The sequence below is a fragment of the Eubalaena glacialis genome, chromosome 1 (assembly GCF_028564815.1).
Source record: "Eubalaena glacialis isolate mEubGla1 chromosome 1, mEubGla1.1.hap2.+ XY, whole genome shotgun sequence".
Classification (NCBI taxonomy): Eukaryota; Metazoa; Chordata; class Mammalia; order Artiodactyla; family Balaenidae; genus Eubalaena; species Eubalaena glacialis.
In genome coordinates, this window is record NC_083716.1 from 167,113,969 (window position 1) to 167,134,720 (window position 20,752).

Genomic DNA, 20,752 nt, shown 5'->3' on the forward strand with positions numbered 1-20,752 from the left:
TGTCTGGCACTCAGTAGATGATCAATAAATATTTGTTGGATTGATTCCTATAATATTTACAATAGACATCTTTTCTATAAGATGTAGAAAGAGCCAAAATCTCCTTTGTAGAATGATTGAAACAATTTCTAAAATAACATAGGATTAGCCTTAATAAAGAGCAACCCAAAAAGTTAAGGTCAGCTATCATTTATTTAGCATCCTATTCAGTGCTGGTCGGATGCAGATAGAATTAAGACACAATCTTTACCCTCAAGAGAGCCATAGTCTGGTAGTGGAAACAGGTAAACAAATCCTACAATTACAATCGTATGAAAAACAAAACTTGAGATACATTAATGGGTACATTCTTGATGTAAAGGAAGAAGTGATCAACTTTCATCAAGCTAATTCTCGAAGGATGATTAGTGCTCACCAGAGAGGACGCTGTGGAGGGTGTGTGGTGTAGACAGTGGTACACACCCGTGCTCTATTCATAAATCACATCGTTTCTAGAATATTCATTCCAGTAATTCCTGTCCTTTAATGCAAAGTGAAATTGAATTTGTTTTTGGCTGTGCTTAATTTTTTGAACTACTGATAGGGGTTCACATATATATGGCTGTGTGTGTACACATATGTGTGTGTATAGAATTTCGTAACACAGTGACTTTTTTAAATAAAACAAAGTGAAATAACTCGGATTCTGTCCCAATTCAGTGTATCTTATAGGAGAATAATGACAGTAGCCTGCACTTTACTAGTGATAGAAAGAGCCCCATCTAGACCAGGGAGAAGGTGAGGGAAACGACATGGTAAAGTTACTGTGTAGCTCCATCAAATTCTCCACTCCCCTGTCCCCTACTGTTTACCTACTGCTGTCCACTTAAGCTCACATCTGACACAGTAGGAAATCAGGAGGAAATTGAGTAGTGACAATTTAGTAGACCATTTTCCAAAGTTATTCCTGTCATTAAGTGATACAAAGTGAAGGTAAACTTAAGAGTGTTCCATTTCATGGGTGTATGACATATATATTGTTACACTGTACCACATATACCATTCTGGAATTTGTGTAATTCTGAGTTTCCAGACTGTGTTCCTACATATTCTACCCCCAAAATAGCATTGGAAGTGTGGAGCAGCCTGGTATGTGAGGAAACTGCAAGTAATTAGAAGTGCCTAGAATGTAGGTTTGTGTGGGAAAGGGCAAACGAGAAGGAACCAGGTGGTGGAGGGCCTTCTGTGCCATACGAAGATGTTTGAATCTCTGCCATACTAACTAAGATGTTTGAAATTTATCCTGTAAGGATCTGTTGTGCGTTAGCATCAGGAGAATTTCAGATTTGAATGTTTTCAGATTTGAAAAATCACTGTAGCAGCAGCCTGGAAGAGAGCCTGAAAGGATGAGAAATCAAAGCCAAGCAGACAAGTTAGGAAAGAGACTGAAAGAATGATCCAGCCAAAAGACGATGAGAGGATGAAGGCCTGAACTGTGTCCTTGGTGGTAGGGATGAATTCAGAGGGTGTATGTTTTGAGTGAGCGCCATGTGCCAGATACTGTCGTAGGTTCTGGAGGTGTATCTGTGAACAAGGCAGACTTCCCTGCCCTCGTGGAGCTTACATGCTAGTGAGGCGGGCAAGGTAGGGGAGACAATAAAATGACTCCATGTTCTTCAGTGTGAGTGACTAGGTGGTGATGATTAAATGGGAGTTCGTTTGGGGGAAAAAAGGGTTTCAATGTGTTGAGTACAAAATGTATTGTATCCAGTGTGCACTTGGAAATACAGGTAAAGAGTTAAGGAGTGAGGTTTCAGCTCTTTTCAGAGGGCCTGTTTGCATTTGTTTTCAGTCATAAAACATCAGTCAGAACTTTCAGCTACAAACGGTAGAATCCTCTCTGGCTTGTATAAGCAGGAAAGGAACTTATCAGAAGCTGTTAGGTGTCAACTTTCAGAACCTCCAGGAAGCCCAGAGAGCCAGATTCTGAGTCGGGGTATCCAGGGCCAGTGCCCCCGCTACTCTCCCCACGGTGCCACCGCCTCCCCTCACGTGCCTCCTTCTAGACCCTCGGTCACTGGCCGGCTCTCTGGCTGCAGAGGAGTGTGAGAAGGCTAGTTTTCTCACACGTAGCATGGGATATCAAGATGAGGGGGGTTTGGGTTTCAAAGTCAGCCATAAATATTCAACAAAGGTAATTTTGCCTCCATTTATGTCTATGAATGAAAAAATATATAATTTCTTAAGTGTACAGAATTTTATAGTGATTTATTGCATTTTCTAATGCAATACTGTGATGAAGACATGGTGTCTTCTCCTTAAAACAAAACTAAGATTTTTTTCACATTAAAATGAATTGCGTTGATTTTTTAATTGGCTAATGAACTTGCTTCTAACTGCTGTTCACTATCTAACCAAACAGTCCCAGACTTATAAATGAATTTCATTCTAGAAGGTTGTTGATAATTAAGTTATTGGAAATTGTGAATACATCTTCCCACTGAAACAGAGTTATTGTGGATGATCCCATTCTTGTATTTTAAAATGTTTCACATTCCAGTGGAAGATCCTAGAACATAAACTGCTTGGCATCTTCAGATGAGAAGCGAAAGGGAATGGGATGGATTCATTCATGGCCACAGTGCCTGTAGACACGTTGTAGACATTCAGTAAAAGTTGGGGAAGTGTTTCTAGGAATAGATGGCTGGAAGGCGAGAGGAAAGAAGGAATATGCCTGTGTCTAATGTGGAGCTGCCTCTCATTTTATTGTTCCAATAAAAGTGACTTAAAACATTCAGTGACTTAAAACAGCATTTCAAAACTGCACATATTTACTGTGTGATCCCTGAATCCCAGAGTGGTGAACAATTTGAGAATCATATAAAGTAAGTGGTTCAGAAAGAAACAGACTGTTCTGAATAACATATAATGACCAGCTATCACACAGAATTGTGGAATTAGTTTGAAGGTAAATGGGCTGAATATATAGTCTTCAAAATGGAACTTTTTGCTTATTTTTAATCCTCAATATTAACTTACTTTCCTAGTGATTTTTATTGTTTGTCTAGAATAGAGTAGGGAAAAATAATTTTAACGGAGACTTCCCCTTGCCTTCACCTAGGAATACCTTATTGTATTTTGATGACCAAAGGCCTTTTCAGCAGCAAAAATGCTGTTTGCCTGATTGTTATGCAATGAGGCTACTGGAATTTCCTACCTGGAGTGGGAGAGAATAATTTGACCTGTTAGAACAAAGTAGTAAGTAATAATTTACATACACCTGATCTTTCAGAACAACGAAGAACCCGGTATTACTTTTTCACAATTTGTGTTACAGCAGCAATATATATTAAGCGTCTTCTGTGTGCCAGGCAGTATGCTGGGCACTTGACCTAAAGAGATGCGCAAAACAGCCGCAACCCTTGCCCAATTTGAGCAGTTGAGATGAATTATATTCTATGATCTATAACTTCAAGAATAAAAATCTTGTAAAGATATTTCATTAAAGTTTATGTAAATTTCAATCAGAAGATAACAGACTTCATCACTCCCAAGAAACTTGAGGTATATTAAACAATTCTGGATGGCAGTTTGATTTACCATGTATTTTAATATTGACAAAAAATATGAACATGTTAATAGGAACACAGTTGGGTAATAGCAACCTCAGTGATTAGAAAACTAATTTAGATAATAGAATTAAATAATAAAAACATATTCAAGAGAAATTGAAATTCAATCTAGGAAACCACTTTTGAAGTCATAAGAATGTGATGACCTATCTTCAGGAACAAGACAGAAGTGCCTTTATTGATGCTTGACCAAATTTTCATCTTTTTTTCTTCCCCATCAGTCCCTTTTGAAATCAGTTAGGAGTGCATGAGGTACAGGAACATGACCGGAGTGCTGAAGATTAGCATTAAGTGACTCCATTCACTGAGAGCATGCCCCCCTGCTTGCAGCTAGCTCAAGGTCCTGGAATGTGAGCTGCTCCTCCTGTGGTGACAAAAGGGCAAATCACAGACAAAATTGAAGTTCAGGGAATTCTTACTGAATCTAGAGTTTTTAACCAGCAAGAGTTTCATTAGCCACTTAATGACTTGGGGGGAATATCAAGCAACAAACAAGGACTTAAAATCTTACACCTACAGCACTGAAAGGATGTCCCTTTCTTTAAGTTACAGAGTTTCCTTAAGCCCAAAGTCACATACCTTTTCCATAAACTTAATAAATACTTCCAAAATACTTCAATATGTGTTTGTTTCTGATTTCCAGAAAAAAAGTACAAATGTTTAAAAAGGAAAAAACTCCTTTTAGTTGTACCCCACAGAAATAACTGCTAGCACTTTGGTTTTTATTTTTCTAGACTTCTTCCTAGGCATATTGTGTGTGTGTGTGTGTGTGTGTGTGTGTGTGTTTAATGCAAAAATGGGATCACAAGCTCTTCTACTGTATAGCACAGTGGTGAGAAGCCCTGACCTGGAAATCAAACCGTCCTGGGTTTGAATCCCAGCTCTTCCGGTTAGTAGCATAAGACTTTGGCCAGTTTTTTTATCTGTAAAGATAATAATGTACCTATTCATTAGGTTGTTGTGAATAATATAAAGGAGATAATATATGTGAGGTACTTACTCTGACATTTAATAAATGCCTAATAATCCAGCCTCTTGTACCTTTGTTCTACCACACCATCCCCTAAGCACCATGCTTTCCCGTATTGAGTATTTTAAGCGGGGGGCAGGGGACCAGGGAGGCACAGATATGTTTTTATGCACAAATTTTTACAATTGGTACTCTATAAACCAAGAAAAATATACAGTTAAAATTTCCTCCTAGCTTGTAAAACCTTATATTTTGATATAAAGGTTTAGGATATTTAAATTTTATAAGGCAACATTCAGTTTAAAATGACCCCATTAACTTATGTGTCTATTATAGCATCTAGGGCTTCTTTTGAAAATAAGTAAATTGAATGAACTTCTTAACAGCCTTTTTGGTTCTTTTTAATGTATATGTTGTACAGTATAATATATATGTTGTTTTAATTTATATGTAGTTTTCATATTAGTTATTCCACACAAAGCAGTGTAGTACTTCATATAAGTACTATGAAGGTCACAGTTAGTTGTGCTATTGTATTTGTCTTATCCAAGGAGAATCATACTTTTTATGTCATTTTGTAAGTCGTTTTACAACTTTATAAGTCGTTTTATAACTTGCCTTAATTTCCAAGAAATTCAGTTTTGTCCCAAATTGATGTGGAGGGTTAAATACTGTCTAAAAATTAACTTAGAACAGTCATTTTAAATTTTGTTTGAGGTTTTTATACTTTTATATAATTAAATGTGAAAATTAAATGTCTATATGCAAAACAGATCCAAAGTTAAATTTTATGACAAAGGAAGTAAATGTTCCATTTTTTTTCCTTCTTTTTCTCTAGCTCAACTGAGAAGTCATTTCCTTGGAGATCAACAGGTATGAGTTTTTAATCATATAAAATATCTTCCTTTAGTTTTGCACAGACAAAGCCTGCTCTCTTAAATTACTACCTCTTGGTGAAATCAGCCAAGCAAAGCCTTTAATAGTGACAATATTGAGCTGCTTTGCTTTGAAATAGTACTTTCTTAATATGCTTAATTTTTTTTAACATACTTGAATAGATTTATATATGCCAGCTGTAAAGAAGTTAAAGCATTGGGCATCAAAACGTTTTTAATATCAATTCAATATCTGAATTTTTTATCATAAAGAAATACAGGGATGCCCTCCCAAAGGGTTTTGTATAATCTGGGAAAGTTCCCTATCAGTTATATAAGTCAAGGTCTTTCCTTTTACCGTGTTTCTCATACTGAAGAGCAGAGTTGCCTGAAATGTTCATTTTCCTTATGTATCCAGATGTAGACCACCTGATAGCTTCTAAAATAGTCTGGAAGATTCTAACGTAGTCTCTTTATCTCTTCTTTTTACCCTAAATTCACCTCATATCAAGGATGAATTGCACTGAGGAGAGTGCCTGCCACTTTCACAGGGGTTTGATATCTTCACACTCAGTCTTCACTCATTAAACGCTTAGTGAGTAGCCACATCATGAACCAAGTACTATACATGTCGTTGGTCAGACAGTGTTGGGCTCCACACACACGTGCCCCTCACCTCCCTCCCCTCTCGTAATGTAAAGGACAATGCCAGCAATGTGTAAATGCTAGAATAGGCCTTGATATCTAAATACTTCGGCAGTTTTTAAACAAGGTTTGAATTGAGTAAAACTTAAATCACCAAATGCCTGGTATCTGAGTTTACCTGAACCTGGCACCAGGATTCTGGTGTTATTTATAGTGGATACAAGGCAATTTGCCATTTTATAAAGAAGCTATTCCCAAGAAATGTAGTATTTTACTCAAACCATAGATTAGGAAGAGACATGTGAAAGGCTACTTAACAAGAAGACTTACAAACAGCAGTTTAATACAAGGAAAGACATGGCATGAAATAATATGTGGTCAACTACCAAGTAAGTATTATGTGGGAAACATTGTCATTAAATGGACAGCCCACTTTTGAGATAGCTTTGCAGAGAGGATGAGCCTGGAGCCTGGGGCTTGACCAGCAGCCCGGCTGTGGAGAGAGCACTGTCATTGGGCAGCAGAAGAGACGACAGAAATGTCTCATGGGAACATTTAAAACTAGTTTGAGAGATGATAAGATGTGCAAAGGCTAGACAGCCGCACTGGGCCAAATTATAGAGATCTGTAAATACCAGGGACTTGGAACTTCCTGCACGTCATTGGGAGCCACTGGAAATCATTTGAGCAAAAAGTCACCTGATTTAAACATTCCTCAGGAGAAATAGCAGTGCTATGAACTGTTAAAAAGGGAGTTGAAAAATTCAGTTTAAAGAAAAATACACAGTGCATTTGCTACTTGGCTATGGCAAACACGTACCATTTAATGTAAAATTCTCCTGTAAGTTCATGTTTAATTTCTGCATCATTAATTTATTTCGAAAATATTTCTTGAGAGTCTAGTTGGCTAGCACATAGTTGTCAATGTTTAAAACAGATATCCTTGCCCTCTTAAGTGTTTCAGGTCTAGTGGAGGTATATAACTCTATACACTTAAAATTGGGGGTGACGGGGGTGGATTCTGTAAAGGAAAACTACAAGTGTATACCATGTTTACTCATAGCTCTATTTTTGGACATTTAGGTTGTTTCTAACTTTTCATTGTAATAAATAACATTATGGTAAACATCCTTATGTATAAAATTATATCTGCAGCTTTGATTTACCTTAGGTTAGATTTTTAGGAAGAAAACTATTCAAACTATATGAACATTTTTAAGGCTCTTTAAATGTATTACCAAGTTACCTTCCTTAAAAGATTGCATTCATTCTCCCTCCCTTTAGGTATATGAGGCCAGTCCTCTCATACTCCCTCATGAGTGTCATCGTTTATATCTCTATCTACAAAATGTTTCGATATCCCGCCATTGCCCTTTTCTCTTGGAGGGCTAGTGTTTGATAGGTGAGAGTTCTTTGTAGCCCAAGGAGAATAGCTGTGTCAGTCAGGGCCCAACCACCCAAAGGAGTGGTCATTCCTGGAAGCTGCTGCCATGTCTAAGACTGCAGGGACAAGGGGCTGGGTGGCTTTGCCACCAAACTGGAGCAGTGGTGGGAGGTGGAGCCCGGGGAGTTTTCCAGCATTAGCTGGAACCATGAAGGAGATACACCCATGCCAGCAGTGCTGCCTGAAGTAGAGCTGGAGAAACATCCTGACTGAACTGAGCTGGAGGGGGCAGTTGTGGATTTTTTAACTGCCAAAAGCCAGGCAGGCACGGTGTGTAATTGCATTGATTTACATATGGAGAGAATGCGCTTGTGAAGACGCACGATGGAGAAGGAACATCTGGGCCTTTGGCACCCTTTCTACCTCTCCTCCCCTCCAGTGCATTTACTCAGCTTCAGTCATTTGACCACCATCTTCATGATTTACTAATGCATAAAATATAGATAGATAAAATATTATAAATAAAATATTATATATATTTCATTTAATATATAAATATTATGTATTCATATATTTTTTAATATATGCCAGATAGCTCCCCAGATACTTTAGTGTTAGGGAAGTACAACTCTAGTAATTCATCTGTCCTCACCACAGTGGCATTCATAATTCACACCTGATAACTATACTTCATCCCTTACTTTGGTCAGAGTATACCTGCTGCCCAAACTCATATTCCAACCTGGGAGTTTTACTTACCCTTTTTCCTTTTGCAGGGAGGGGGAAGTATATTAACTTTCAAACACAGCCAACACAACTGATATTTATTCTACTCTCTATTATTTTAATTACATTAATGTTTCTTGTGTGTTTTCTTAAATTTGCCTACTTTTCAGCCATACTTAAGGTATTTAAATTGTAACCATGGCAATAAGCTCTAATGATAAGGGTAGAAAATTGAAATTTAATTGTATGAATAAAAGAGAAAAATCTGATTTGTTTCATATTCCTTTTTCTGAGCAGTTAGAGATGCCCTTTAGCAGTTTGATTGTAAGTAAACGGGATGAAATGACAGTTTTGCTGCTACTTTTCCTGTAAAGTTTAACTGTTATCTTCTCTTTACCAGTTTGCATGCAGAGAAACTGAATGTAATATGAAAATAATCTTGTTTTTAGAATTCAGCAGTCCCACCCAGGATGAGGTAGGGGTGGCTTAAATATAAAAAAATACTTAAAAGGTCTTTGGTCTCTTTTGTCTTTGGCTAGGTCTTGACAAAAGAAACATCTTTATTCAATTATCTTGGTTTCCTAAATAAGAAAGGATTATTTGAAAGGATTTAGGATTGAAGGTCTGTTATTGTTCCTCATTTTTCTTTAATATTTTGAAGATTTACTTGAAGACAATTTCTCTACCTTGTGTGTGTGTGTGTGTGTGTGTGTGTGTGTGTGTGGTTTATTACAAATTTGGCTTGAAAAGCTTTTCAGCCATAAGATGAATTGTTAGCAAGGCAATAGTTTGATCACTACCTGGGAGAGATCCCTGCCTGCTCAGGAGTTTTCAGTAATATTCCATTGAAATTCCAGAAATTGAGACCAACTGCTGAATTTGTTTTTAAATAGCTAACTTACTGGAGAGTCATTTTCTAAGGAAAAGCTCAAGATGCCCTAGGCAGAAAAGATTTCCATTGATGATTCAATTCAGGAGAATCAGCTTACTTGTGTTTTCTGATTGGTTGATTGGTTGGTTGGTTGATTTTTGATTTTTAACTTGTACCAAGGATCGCAGGCTGTTGCAAAGCAGAAAGCCAAGGCCTTGGACACTCAAAGAGATAACCTCCCGAAGTGTGGGGAAGAATCATCCATTCTACAAAACATTTTTATTTTCCTAGACTAATTGCAAAGGAATCTTAAGGAGAAACTCCCCTGGACATAATAAAGTTGTTTTAAGCATGTATGCTTTATTGTTTTCTTGCCTTTCTGTTGCCGTCTCTCTTCATTATTCTGTATTTTCTAGCTTACCAGCATTACATGTCTGCTCTCTAAAAACATAAATGGACCTCCTCTTGTCTTTTATGAAGAGGAGTTTATTATTTTCTGTTGTGGCTTTGTTTTTTCCTTAGCCTTGCATTTCTTATGACCTTGGATTTTGTGGGTGTGTTTATGTATACTCTGCTGAAAAAGAGGGAAGAGGGAATGTTGTCTTAGGGTTCCTGTTTCCTCTTTTGTTAGTGTGCCACTTTTCCACTATTCATGTCTTCATATCTCTTACCCATGTATGTATTTGTACAGTCTCTTACGTTCCACCAAAATTTGAGATAGCTTTTAAGAACCTATATAATAAAATAGAAAAATAAACTCCAGAATCACAGAAAATATATATTAGAATAATAGGTAAAGACCTGAAGAAAGTGAGAATGCAAATTTATGCACAAGTAATTATACTTCTTCATGATGGAAAATATTATATTATCGAGGATATCTTTTAAAGAAAAAAACCTTGGACTTACCTCTTGAAAAAGCACACCAATTCAGTCATAAAAATAACCAAACACCATGTGCCCTACCTACCAGAAAGAAGCTGTTGAAGCCATAAATTGAGTCCTTTTGTCAAAGTGATCATGGGTTGTTACTTAAATCCTCCAGCCACATCCTGTAAATTTGTGAATTTTATGAATTTGTGAATTTTGTCACAGATCACAATTTCACAGTTTTTCTGTTTCAGGGGAAAAATTACTAGAGTCTAGGCAGTTGCCAGTTTTGGTACTTGTGTGTAAAATGAGGGGAGGGGAGTGGCATCAGCCTAAGAATCTACCCCTCCCCTCCTCTTCCCTGCAGATTAGGACAAGGAGCAGCCTCCAGAGCTGGTGTGCTGTCTGTCCCCACAGTAGGAAGTTATATCATACATATTCATAAATAGAATATTAAATTAGCAATCATGTATAAAGGACTATTATTTTACTGCAGATTTTGAATGTTATGATTAGCACTATAAATTGTATAAATGACAAAATTTTATTTCTGCTTCTCTTCCAAATACCAAGAGGAATATGAATTTCTGTTAATATTGGCCTTGGAGTCCCAAGTTTTTCCTCCCTTATTTTTTCAGGCCTTTTTTAGTAACACAGTCATTATAGTCTTCTTACCACAATTGCAGTGCTGTAGCTTCCTAATCACCACTTTTTCATGTTTTGTTACAAAAGTAAGGCATGCTTTTTTGTGTGTGTTTTTTTTGTTTATTTGTTTATTTTGGCATGCTTCTTATTTAAAATAAATTGTCTAGAAGAATTTGGAGTAAAAGGTAAAAATTTCCTTCATTGCCACGTCTACCCATACCATGGCCATTTCTCCACATACCTACACACACACACACACACAGAAAATCTGAGGGGTGTGTGTGTGTGTGTATAAATATCCACCCATTTGCATTTGTTTTGTTTTGTTTTTAATACAATGAGGGTATGTTATACATTGTTCTATGACTTAAGTTTTTTTTCCTTAACAACATAGTAAAACTATGCAAGTGTTTCTGTGTCAATTTATAAAGATCTGCCTCCTTTTTAATAGCTATCTATTGTTTAGAAAATTTATGTAACCAGTCCCTTATTAGTGAGCATTTTGTTTTTTCCAATTTTGCACTTTGACAAGCAGTGGTAAAATTTTTCACTGCACATCTGAGTGTCTCTGTTGATTACATTTTTAAGGGGAACTGCCTGGGCAAGGGTGTATACATTTTTATTTTGGCAAATAGTGTCAAATTGCCCACTGAGAATGCTTAGCAGTATGTGGCGGGGGGGAGATTTTTCCTCTACCCTCTTAGGTTAGGTAACTGGGGGCCTGTGAATTTAACTGACAGTAGACAGATTAATAATAATTTTTCAAAAACCCTAAGTATTCATATGCATATGAGAGCTCACAAAAGAAATAGCTCCCTAGAGACTTCCCTGGTGGTCCAGTGGTGAAGAATCCGCCTTCCAATGCAAGGGACACGGGTTCAATCCCTGGTCAGGGAACTAAGATAACACATGCCGTGGGGCAACTAAGCCCACGTGCCACAACTACTGAGCTCGCACACCTCAACTAGGAGCCTGCGTGCTGCAAACTAAAGAGCCCACACGCTCTGGAACCCGTGCCACAACTAGAGTGAGAAAATCTTCATGCCACAACTAGAGAGAAGCCCGCGCGCAGCAATGAAGAGCCCACACGCTGCAATGAAAGATCCCACGTGTCTCAACGAAGATCAGCATGCTGTAACTAAGACCGGATGCAGCCAAATAAATAAATAAATAAATATTTTTAAAGTTTTAAAATTTAAAAAATAAAAAGAAGTAGCTCCCTAAATGACTAGGGTTGGGGGCTTATATACCTAACTTAGGGGAGAGGAAGCAGGCAGAAAAGGCTTCTATGGGAAGAACAAGTGGATTTCTAGGGGGAACAAACAGGAGATAAGACAGTTTGTGATGATGTTTGTTTATGCAGGTGCAAGTGGTCTCTCCGATTTTTTTTTTTTTTTTTTTTTTTTCATTCCATAAAACTCCCCCAGAAGGGACCCATGGCAGCCTCACTCCCAGGACTTTTCTGCTTTTAGTGAAATAAGGGAAGCTCCAAAAAGGCTTCTTTCTGCATCTGTTGAATCTCAAATATCTTTAGTTTAGAATAATCTTTATGCCAGCTCTCAGGGTCCAAATAGGTCCCCACAAACATATATTCCTACCTATACCAAGTGTCATGCCTATCATGCTTCCCATGCTACCAGAGGGTAGTAACATACAAAGTGTAAATCCTCATGAGTATTTAAAAATTTAATAAGTTATTAGGCTTTTTAAAAAAATTGCTTCAAATTTCCCTGTATCATAAGCTCTATCTACAGATTAGAATAAAATCATTTACAGAAATAATTATTAAATATTCATTAAATCAGAACATTGCATGGAGACTTCAGCATACCACTGACCATTCTATTATTTGATTCATTCTTATGGAAATTGGAGATAAGCCTGATCTTGGAATTTAATAAATTTGTCATGATACCTATCAGCTTTGGTTTCTTCTCTTTTCGTATCTGGCTCAAAATGATCAGATACATTTTTCTGTCAACAAAAATGCAACAACGACTACCAAAACAAGCAAAAAACACTATCACTATTGGAGGTGATTTGGGTACCAACACCTCACTCCAGAGGTGCCCAAACTTTGCTGCACATTAAAATTGCCTGTGGAGCTGTTAAAATATTATTCCCAGGCCTCCTGATACACAATTAAATCCAAAAGTCTGGGGCCCAAACCAGAAATCAATAGTCTTTAAAGCTCCCCAGTTGATTTCACTCTGCAGTTTGAGAACCACTGCCTTACTCATAATTAAATCCACTTAGTTACTAGTAATTAAAGAGAAGAATTAAAATTTTATCCCGCTTGTCCTATACAGATTTTATTTCAGGATCACCAAATAACCCTAGTCATTACTGGCTACCTAAAGATTTCTAAAATATGCCAAAGAATTCCTGCTGATAAATGTAGAAAGAACAATAAAATTAGAAAAATCACCGATTTACAGCCCCTAATGAAATCACTCGTTCAAGCAAAGATTGTCAGTGTATGCAAAAACCTCTATATTCTCAATCCTAGCTGCACATTGGAATCACCTTGGTAGTTTTTAAAAATCCTGATATTCATACCACAACTTGGGCTGATTGAATTGGAATCTCTGGGCATGGGACTCAGTTAGCAGTAGTTTCTAAATTCTACGCCCTCCACTTCCACGCCGGGCAACCAAGTTGTGCAGTGTGCAACCAAGGTTGAGAATCCTTGCATTAGTAGAAAGGAAGATGGTGAACTTGAAAATACAAAGATGAGGCTGCCACCACTTGAATTGGCTAATTGATCTGAGCAAATGTAAAAGTTCTGATGTGACGTCATGTGAAGTACACGGCACTGTTCATGAAGTATTCTAACCACAAAAGTTTGACCTGAAAGCTTTTAGCTCTAAATTTCTGCTTACAAGAAAAATTGAGGTTTGAGGATGTGTAAATGCCACCGTGAGAAAGCCATCAAACAAATTTAGAATGTGGCGCATCCTATGAGTTTATTGCTATGGTTCCAGCAGTGAGCCAAGAAAGTGAAAATGAAGGAATGGGAAATCCTTTCTAGATCGAAAGAATTTAAGTAACAATCACAAGCGCAATCAGTGAACCTTATTTCAGCCTGACTAGTACAAGCCACTGAAGAAAGACATTTCTGAGACATCAGGAAAATTCTGAATATGAACTCATTATACGGCATTATGGAATAATTGTAGTTTTGTGAAGTCCTTATTTTATAGAGCTACAAATGGAAGTATTTAGAGTTCTGATCATCTGATATGAGAGGTCTGTTTTAAAATTCTCTAACAGAAGAAAGGAAAAGGATAAATGGATCGTAAGAGTGTGGTATAATGTTGTAATTATGAAATCTGGGGGGTTGTTAATTATACTTGTCTCTTTTTATATATGTTTGAAAAGTTTAATTTAAAAAAATTTAAATACAAATTCTTTAAATAAAGGGTTCAAAATAGTGGGATTTAAATCGTACATCAGAGTGACGTGTTAAAGCCAGTAAGCTGTTGCCCATACTGTGAAGGCTGGTCCTAACAGAAATGAAACCAACTATGAGACAGTGACATGTGCTCCCCAGCCAGTGGGTGGTACTTAATTTGAGTTTCCACATAGATGGGATTTTGTTAAAATTCTTATTAAGCAAAATCACCTGTAGCGTGCTGGGCATCAGCTTGGAACTCCACATTTATCACTCTGTTTGTGCCACCAAATAAGAATATTCGCATTTTGCTTTAGCCGACATGTATCTTTATGTCCTGAGCCAGTTATTCATGAAGTATGAACACATCCCCCAGAAGCTTAAATATTGTTAGTACTTCATGTAAAAATCAAATATCCAGCTTTAGCCTTTAACATTTTATGTTTAATTCAAACATGTCAAGTAAATATTTAAATTTTCTCATTCTTTTAGTGATATGTGAAGAAATAATCTATTAACTAGCTAAAATAAAATAGAAATTGTAAAGTCCGAAATCTCCTTTTTTTCCATTACCACCTCCTCAACACAGAGCCCCACTTCCTTAGTTTACAGTTGTTACTTTGGGAAACATTAAAAAGGCTACCATCTATATAACTCCACATTTCATTTTTATGCCAAAGTTAGCCTGCATTTAGCTTGATAATCTTTACCAAAATAGATAATCCAGTAGAAAAGTACAGAAAAACCTGGTTTCGCAAGACCCATTCATTTCTTTTAATGGTGAATATGTATGGAATTCTTTAGAGAAGGTTTTTTTTGGGTTTTTTTTCTTTTTTTTTTTAACAGAAGAAACGTATCTCCCACTATCAAATATTTTCATTTATATATTTGGTTAACATCTTTTCCCCAAAAGGAACAAAATTTGTCTTTGGAAAAATATTTGACTGGTTTTTGAGCACTTATTTTCCATAGACTACACTTTTTACATCACAGCAAGTCCCTTATTCTTTGTTCAGCTTTACTCGTTAGGAAGTGAGAGCCCTCTGGCCTTTTATGAACACCGCCTGTTAAACTCGGACACTTTGCAGATGTGATCCATTTCTTTTCATCTTTATATTTCTAAACTTCTTGTTTTTATAGTTTTCCTTTTATAGGTATAATAGAGTATGAATTTTTTATGGTAGGTTTAATAACTGTATTTTAATTAGTACCCAGACTAAAAATACTTAATAAACACTCATCTTAATATGACTGCTTGTGGAAATTCCTATTTTTTCCCCTAAAAATTAGTTTTAATCGTTTTGAATCCCTGAAGAGAATTCAGGAATTTTAAAATGTTTTTGAACAGGAGAGCTCTCTGGTGGCATACAAACCTAAAATATTTTTCAGATTTGTCATTGTAGAAACCAAATAAAGTACTTATACCAGTTTATACAGATACGAAGTTTGCTTAAACTATGAGATTCAATTCGGGTAGATGAGCTTCTACAGTGGATTTTAAGGCAGACTAGTTGATGTTTAGAGCAAGGTTTAAAGTGAACTAGAAGGTACTTCATTAATAATGTTTTCTATTTTCCAAGACTTTTCACACAGTGTTTTCCGTATGAGTAAAAATTTTAGGGCCATTGTCTTATTAATATTTAAGAGATAGTATAAGCACGCGTAAGACCCCAAAATCTAGATATATCAAGAGAACCAGACTAGAAATAGCTTCAAGAAACATGGTCTTCTGCTCGTTCTTCTAAGTCTTTACTTCCATTAAAACCCAACTTTGAAAGAATATCATATGTATGTAGTAGTTTGTAGTTGGGTCAACAAACTCCAAGTATCTGTAGTATTCTTAAGATATCAGTCAATATCCATCTCTGTCTTATGTGGATTAAAGAATGTTCTTATGCCTCATGCTTCCATCACCCTATTTACATTTTCACTCTGAAACAGGATTTCCCAATGTTCTCATTGCTTCCAATAATAAGGTTACCTGCTGTAGAAATGAGTCTTGCGCATCAGAGAAGCTACTGAAGAGGACAAGTCTTGGGGACCATTTTCCAGGTCCCCTTCCAGAATTTGGCTGAGAGCTTTACTTCTTAGCCATTGAAGGCACTGGAATATTTCTGCAGCAGCTCTGTGGAAAGTATACTCCCTCCTGAGCCTACGGTGCTACGGGAAGTGAGAGTCCCAGGGCCAAACAGGAAGTTGAGTCCCCATAAGACTAAATTCTCTACTCATATTTTTCACAGTGTTGCACCTGAGTGTGATAGCCTGACCTCAACTCATAGGCCAGAGTTGGAAGAAATGTGACATACCCAATTCCCTTAACTGTCAAAGTATCATCTGCCTTAACATTGTGTGCTATTACCATCCCAAGATCCCTGCCAAAACCCACACTACACTACCTTTTATGTAAGGGCAAACCCCTGAACGCTATAGCAACTCAGGACAAGGAGAATCTAGCATAAGGTTGCAGCCTGCGGTTTGTGAAAGACTAGTTACAGGGTTATACATACTAAAAATCTCCTTATTGATCCCTAGGTTCCTGTTTCAGTGGTGATTTTACACACAGTGTAGACCTCTGTCATTTCATATAACATAAACAGACACATAGATTAACAAAGCAGAGGCATTTTAAGAATTTCAAGTTATTTAAAGAAGCCTTAGACCTTTTACTGAGCATATTTTTATGCGTACTTGGTATGTATTTGGGAGGTACATCACAGAAAAGATAAAATAATTCACTTTGTATTTCATCTTTTACTGTGAGCTTAATGGGATGGGTAATGTAACAGATTTTCATAGCCCTACAACATTATTGTCCCTTACACGCTAATATTTTTCTTAGCTGCAGCCTTCTACTTTTTCTAATTAATTGCCCTTTTTTGGGTAATATTCAGGCACTCAGACGAAATGTAGCAGGCAAGAAGGACCATGCTTCCACAAATCTCCCAGTCTTAATCACAGATGGAGATTATTCCATTCCACCTTGAAGCTTATTCAAGTTCTATATTTGTAGACATTCATTTTCTTGGAAGATGCTAATTTGATGTTTGAAAATCTCCCATAGTATATTTCTGGTGTCCCAGAAAACATGTTTGTGATTTTTTCAAAAAGGTAACACATGTTCTTCAGTACACAGATTAGAGAAGGAGCATTCATATTCTGTTTGCCATTTTTACTCATAAAAATCTCTCAATTTCATGTTCTGATTGTGCTAAACAGCATGCCAACTGTTTAATTGTAGTTTACAGCATGGATCATGAAATGATGGACCCCATCCTGTAAGTCTCTGTGGGTTTCTCTGGTAAATTTGACTAGTATCTGCTTCCAGTCCACAAAGCAGACATTTTTAAAAGACATTTATTTGAAAGGTTGCATAAATAATGCATAATTAGTCATTGTGACACACCATCCTACAATAAGGTGTACTTTATTCAGTAATTAGGAAATGACCCGTTTGTATATCTGAGGTATAGTAGCTGTATGTACATACATTTATGTGGGTGTATACAATTTGTGAATTAACAAGTTTTCAAAGAAACAGTAAATAATAGCAAAAACTATCTTGAAAACAATTTAATTTCCTTTTAGTGATTCAGAAGAGATTTCAGTATCTTTTTGTCTTTGCAGGTATACATTATCATTGGACTCTACTATAGAAGTAGAAAAATGACTGAAAACCTTATTCATAGTATAGAATTTGGTTGTTTTACAGTTCATATTAAATAAACCTCTTTAACCAACTTTGTAAAGCTGTAACTTTTATATTTACTGAAATATAAAGCACAAAATAGGTACCCTGTACTCTAAACCCAGTTATTTAGATCTTCAGATTAGATTTTGGGTACATGGGGATTTAATATTTTAGTGTTCTAGTTAACATCTCTGTGTCCTTTTCTATATTCTGTTTTCTGAGGCATTGCATTTAAAACTATAAGAAACATAGGCTTCCCTGATGGTCCAGTGGTTAAGACTCTGCGCTTCCACTGCAGGGGCACGGGTTCAGGGAACTGAGATCCTGCATGCCACACGGTGCAGCCAAAAAGTAAATAAATAAAAAATAAAAATACAAGAAACAGATACTAACATTTAGAGGGTAGATGATCATATTACTTGGGGGTAATTTTGTTGATTTTGTTTGTGTTTGCATTTTTTGAGATTCTAATTCTGTTAAGTTTTACTGTTAGGGTGACCAGTATGGAATAATGTATCTTACAATTTGTACTTGATCTATGTAAGATTATTTATTTATTTATTTATTTTATTAAAGCATAGTTGATATACAATATTTTATTAGTTTTGGGTGTATGACATTGTGATTTGACATTTATATACATTAAAAATTGATCATAATAAGTCTGGTAACCATCTGTCACTGTACAGAGTTATTGGGATATTGTTGATTATATTCTCTTTTTCTTTTTAATACATCTTTATTGGAGTATAATTGCTTCACAATACTGTGTTAGTTTCTGTTGTACAACAAAGTGAATCAGCCATATGCATACATATATCCCCATATCCCCTCCCTCTTGAGCTTCCCTCCCACCCTCCCTATCCCACCCCTCTAGGTGGTCACAAAGCACCGAGCTGATCTCCCTGTGCTATGCGGCTGCTTCCCACTAGCTATCTATTTTACATTTGGTAGTGTATATATATCCATGCCACTCTCTCAGTTCGCCCCAGCTTCCCCCTCCCCCGCCCCGTGTCCTCAAGGCCATCCTCCACGTCTGCGTCTGTATTCCTGCCCTGCCCCTAGGTTCATCTGTGCTGTACATTATGTCCCCATGACCTATTTACTTTATAACTGGAAGTCTGTACCTCTTAAGCCCCTTCACCAGTTTTGCCAACCATCCCCCCACACCCATCCCTTGACAGCTAATTTCTTTCCCTGTGTCTATGAGTCTGTTTCTGTTTTGGTTTTTAGCGTCCACATATAAATGAAATCATATGGTATTTGTCATTGTCTGACTTACTTCACTTAGCACGATACCCTCTAGGTCTGTCCATGTTGTGGCAAATGGCAAAATTTCATTCTTTTTTATGGCTGAGTAATATTCACACAAGGGAATACCACATCTTTAACCATTCATCCATTGATGGACACTTAGGCTGCTTCCATATTTGGCTATTGTAAGTGATGGTGCAGTGAACATATGAGTGCATATATCTTCTCAAATTATTGCTTCTATTTTCAGATAAATATCCAGAAGTGAAATTGCTGGATCATATGGTAGTTCTATTTTTAATATTTTGAGGAGCCTCCATACTCTTTTCCATCATGGCTGCACCAATTTACAATCCCACTAACAGTACCCAAGGGTTTTCTTTTCTCCACATCATCACCAACACTTGATTTTTGTCTTTTTGATAATAACCATTCTGACAGGTGTGAGGTGATAGCGCATTGTGGTTTTGATTTATATTTCCATATGATTAGTGATGTTGAGCATCTTTTCATGTGTCTGTTGATCATCTGTATGTCTTCCTTATAAAAATGTCTATTCAAGTGGGAGGGAGGGAGACGCAAGAGGGAAGAGATATGGGGACATACGTATATGTATAACTGATTCACTTTGTTATAAAGCAGAAGCTAGCACACCATTGTAAAGCAATTATACTCCAATAAAGATGTTAAAAAAAAATGTCTATTCAAGTCCTCTGCCCATTTTTTAATTGAATTATTTGTTGTTTTTTGGTTTTTTTGATGTTAATTTGTATGAGTTCTTTACGTATTTTGAATATTAACCCCTTAACCTATATATCATTTGCAAATATCTTCTCCCAGTCAGTGGGGTGCCTTTTCGTTTTGTTGGTGTACGAAAGCTGTTTAGTTTGAGGTAGTCTCGTTTGTTTATTTTTGCTTTTGTTGTCCTTGCCTGGGGAGACAGATCCAAAAAAATATTGCTAAGACTGTTGTCAAAGAGTGTACTGCCTATGTCTTGTTCTAGGGTTTTATGGTTTCAGATCTTACATTTGAGTCGTTAATCCATTTTGATTTTATTTTTGTATGTGTTGTAAAAAAAAAAAAAAAAAAAAAAGTGACCCAGTTTCATTCTTTTGCATGTAGTTGTCCAGTTTTCCTAACACCATTTATTGAAGTGACTGCCTTTCCCCATTGCATATTCTTGGCTTCTTTGTAGTAAATTAATTGACCATATAAGCATGGAGTTTTTTGGATTAGTTTGAGAAGGATAGGTCTTAACTTTTCTTTTTTTTGTTTGTTTGGTAGAATTCACCTGTGAAGCCAGTCTGGGCCTGGGCTTTTGTCTGTTGGGAGTTTTTTGATTACTGATTTTATTTCATTACTAGCAATCAGTCTGCTCAGATTTTCTGTTTCTTCCTGATTCAGTCTTGAAAGATTTTGTGTCTCTAGGAATTTATCCATTTCTTCTAGGTTGTCTGATTTGTTGGCATATAATTGTTTGGAGTAATCTCTTAAAATCCTCTGTGGTGTCAGTTGTAACTTCTCCTGTTTCATTTCTGATTTTGTTTATTTGAGTCCCCTCTCTGTTTTTCTTGATGAGTGTAGCCAAAGGTTTATCAATTTTGTTTATCTTTTCAGAGAACCAGCTTTTAGTTTCATTGATCTTTTCTATTGTTTTTTTAGTCTCTATTTTAGTTATTTCTGCTCCAATCTTTATTACTTCCTTCCTTCTTCCTTCTGCTAACTTTGGGCTTTGTTCTTTTTCCACTTCCTTTAGGTGTAAGGTTAGATTATTTATTTCAGAATTTTCTTGTTTCCTGAGGTAGTCCTGTATCACTAT

At 36.5% G+C, this 20,752-nt stretch overlaps 1 protein-coding gene across 1 annotated transcript in view; it reads left to right on the forward strand.

Moving 5' to 3' along the window:
* Positions 1–20,752, forward strand: part of PKP4 (plakophilin 4) — a 243,941-nt gene that overhangs the window by 152,704 nt on the left and 70,485 nt on the right. Inside the window, exon 5 of the mRNA XM_061184041.1 lies at positions 5,420–5,454. Within this exon, the coding sequence (XP_061040024.1) occupies positions 5,420–5,454 (35 nt within the window). The remainder of the gene's footprint in view (positions 1–5,419; positions 5,455–20,752) is intronic.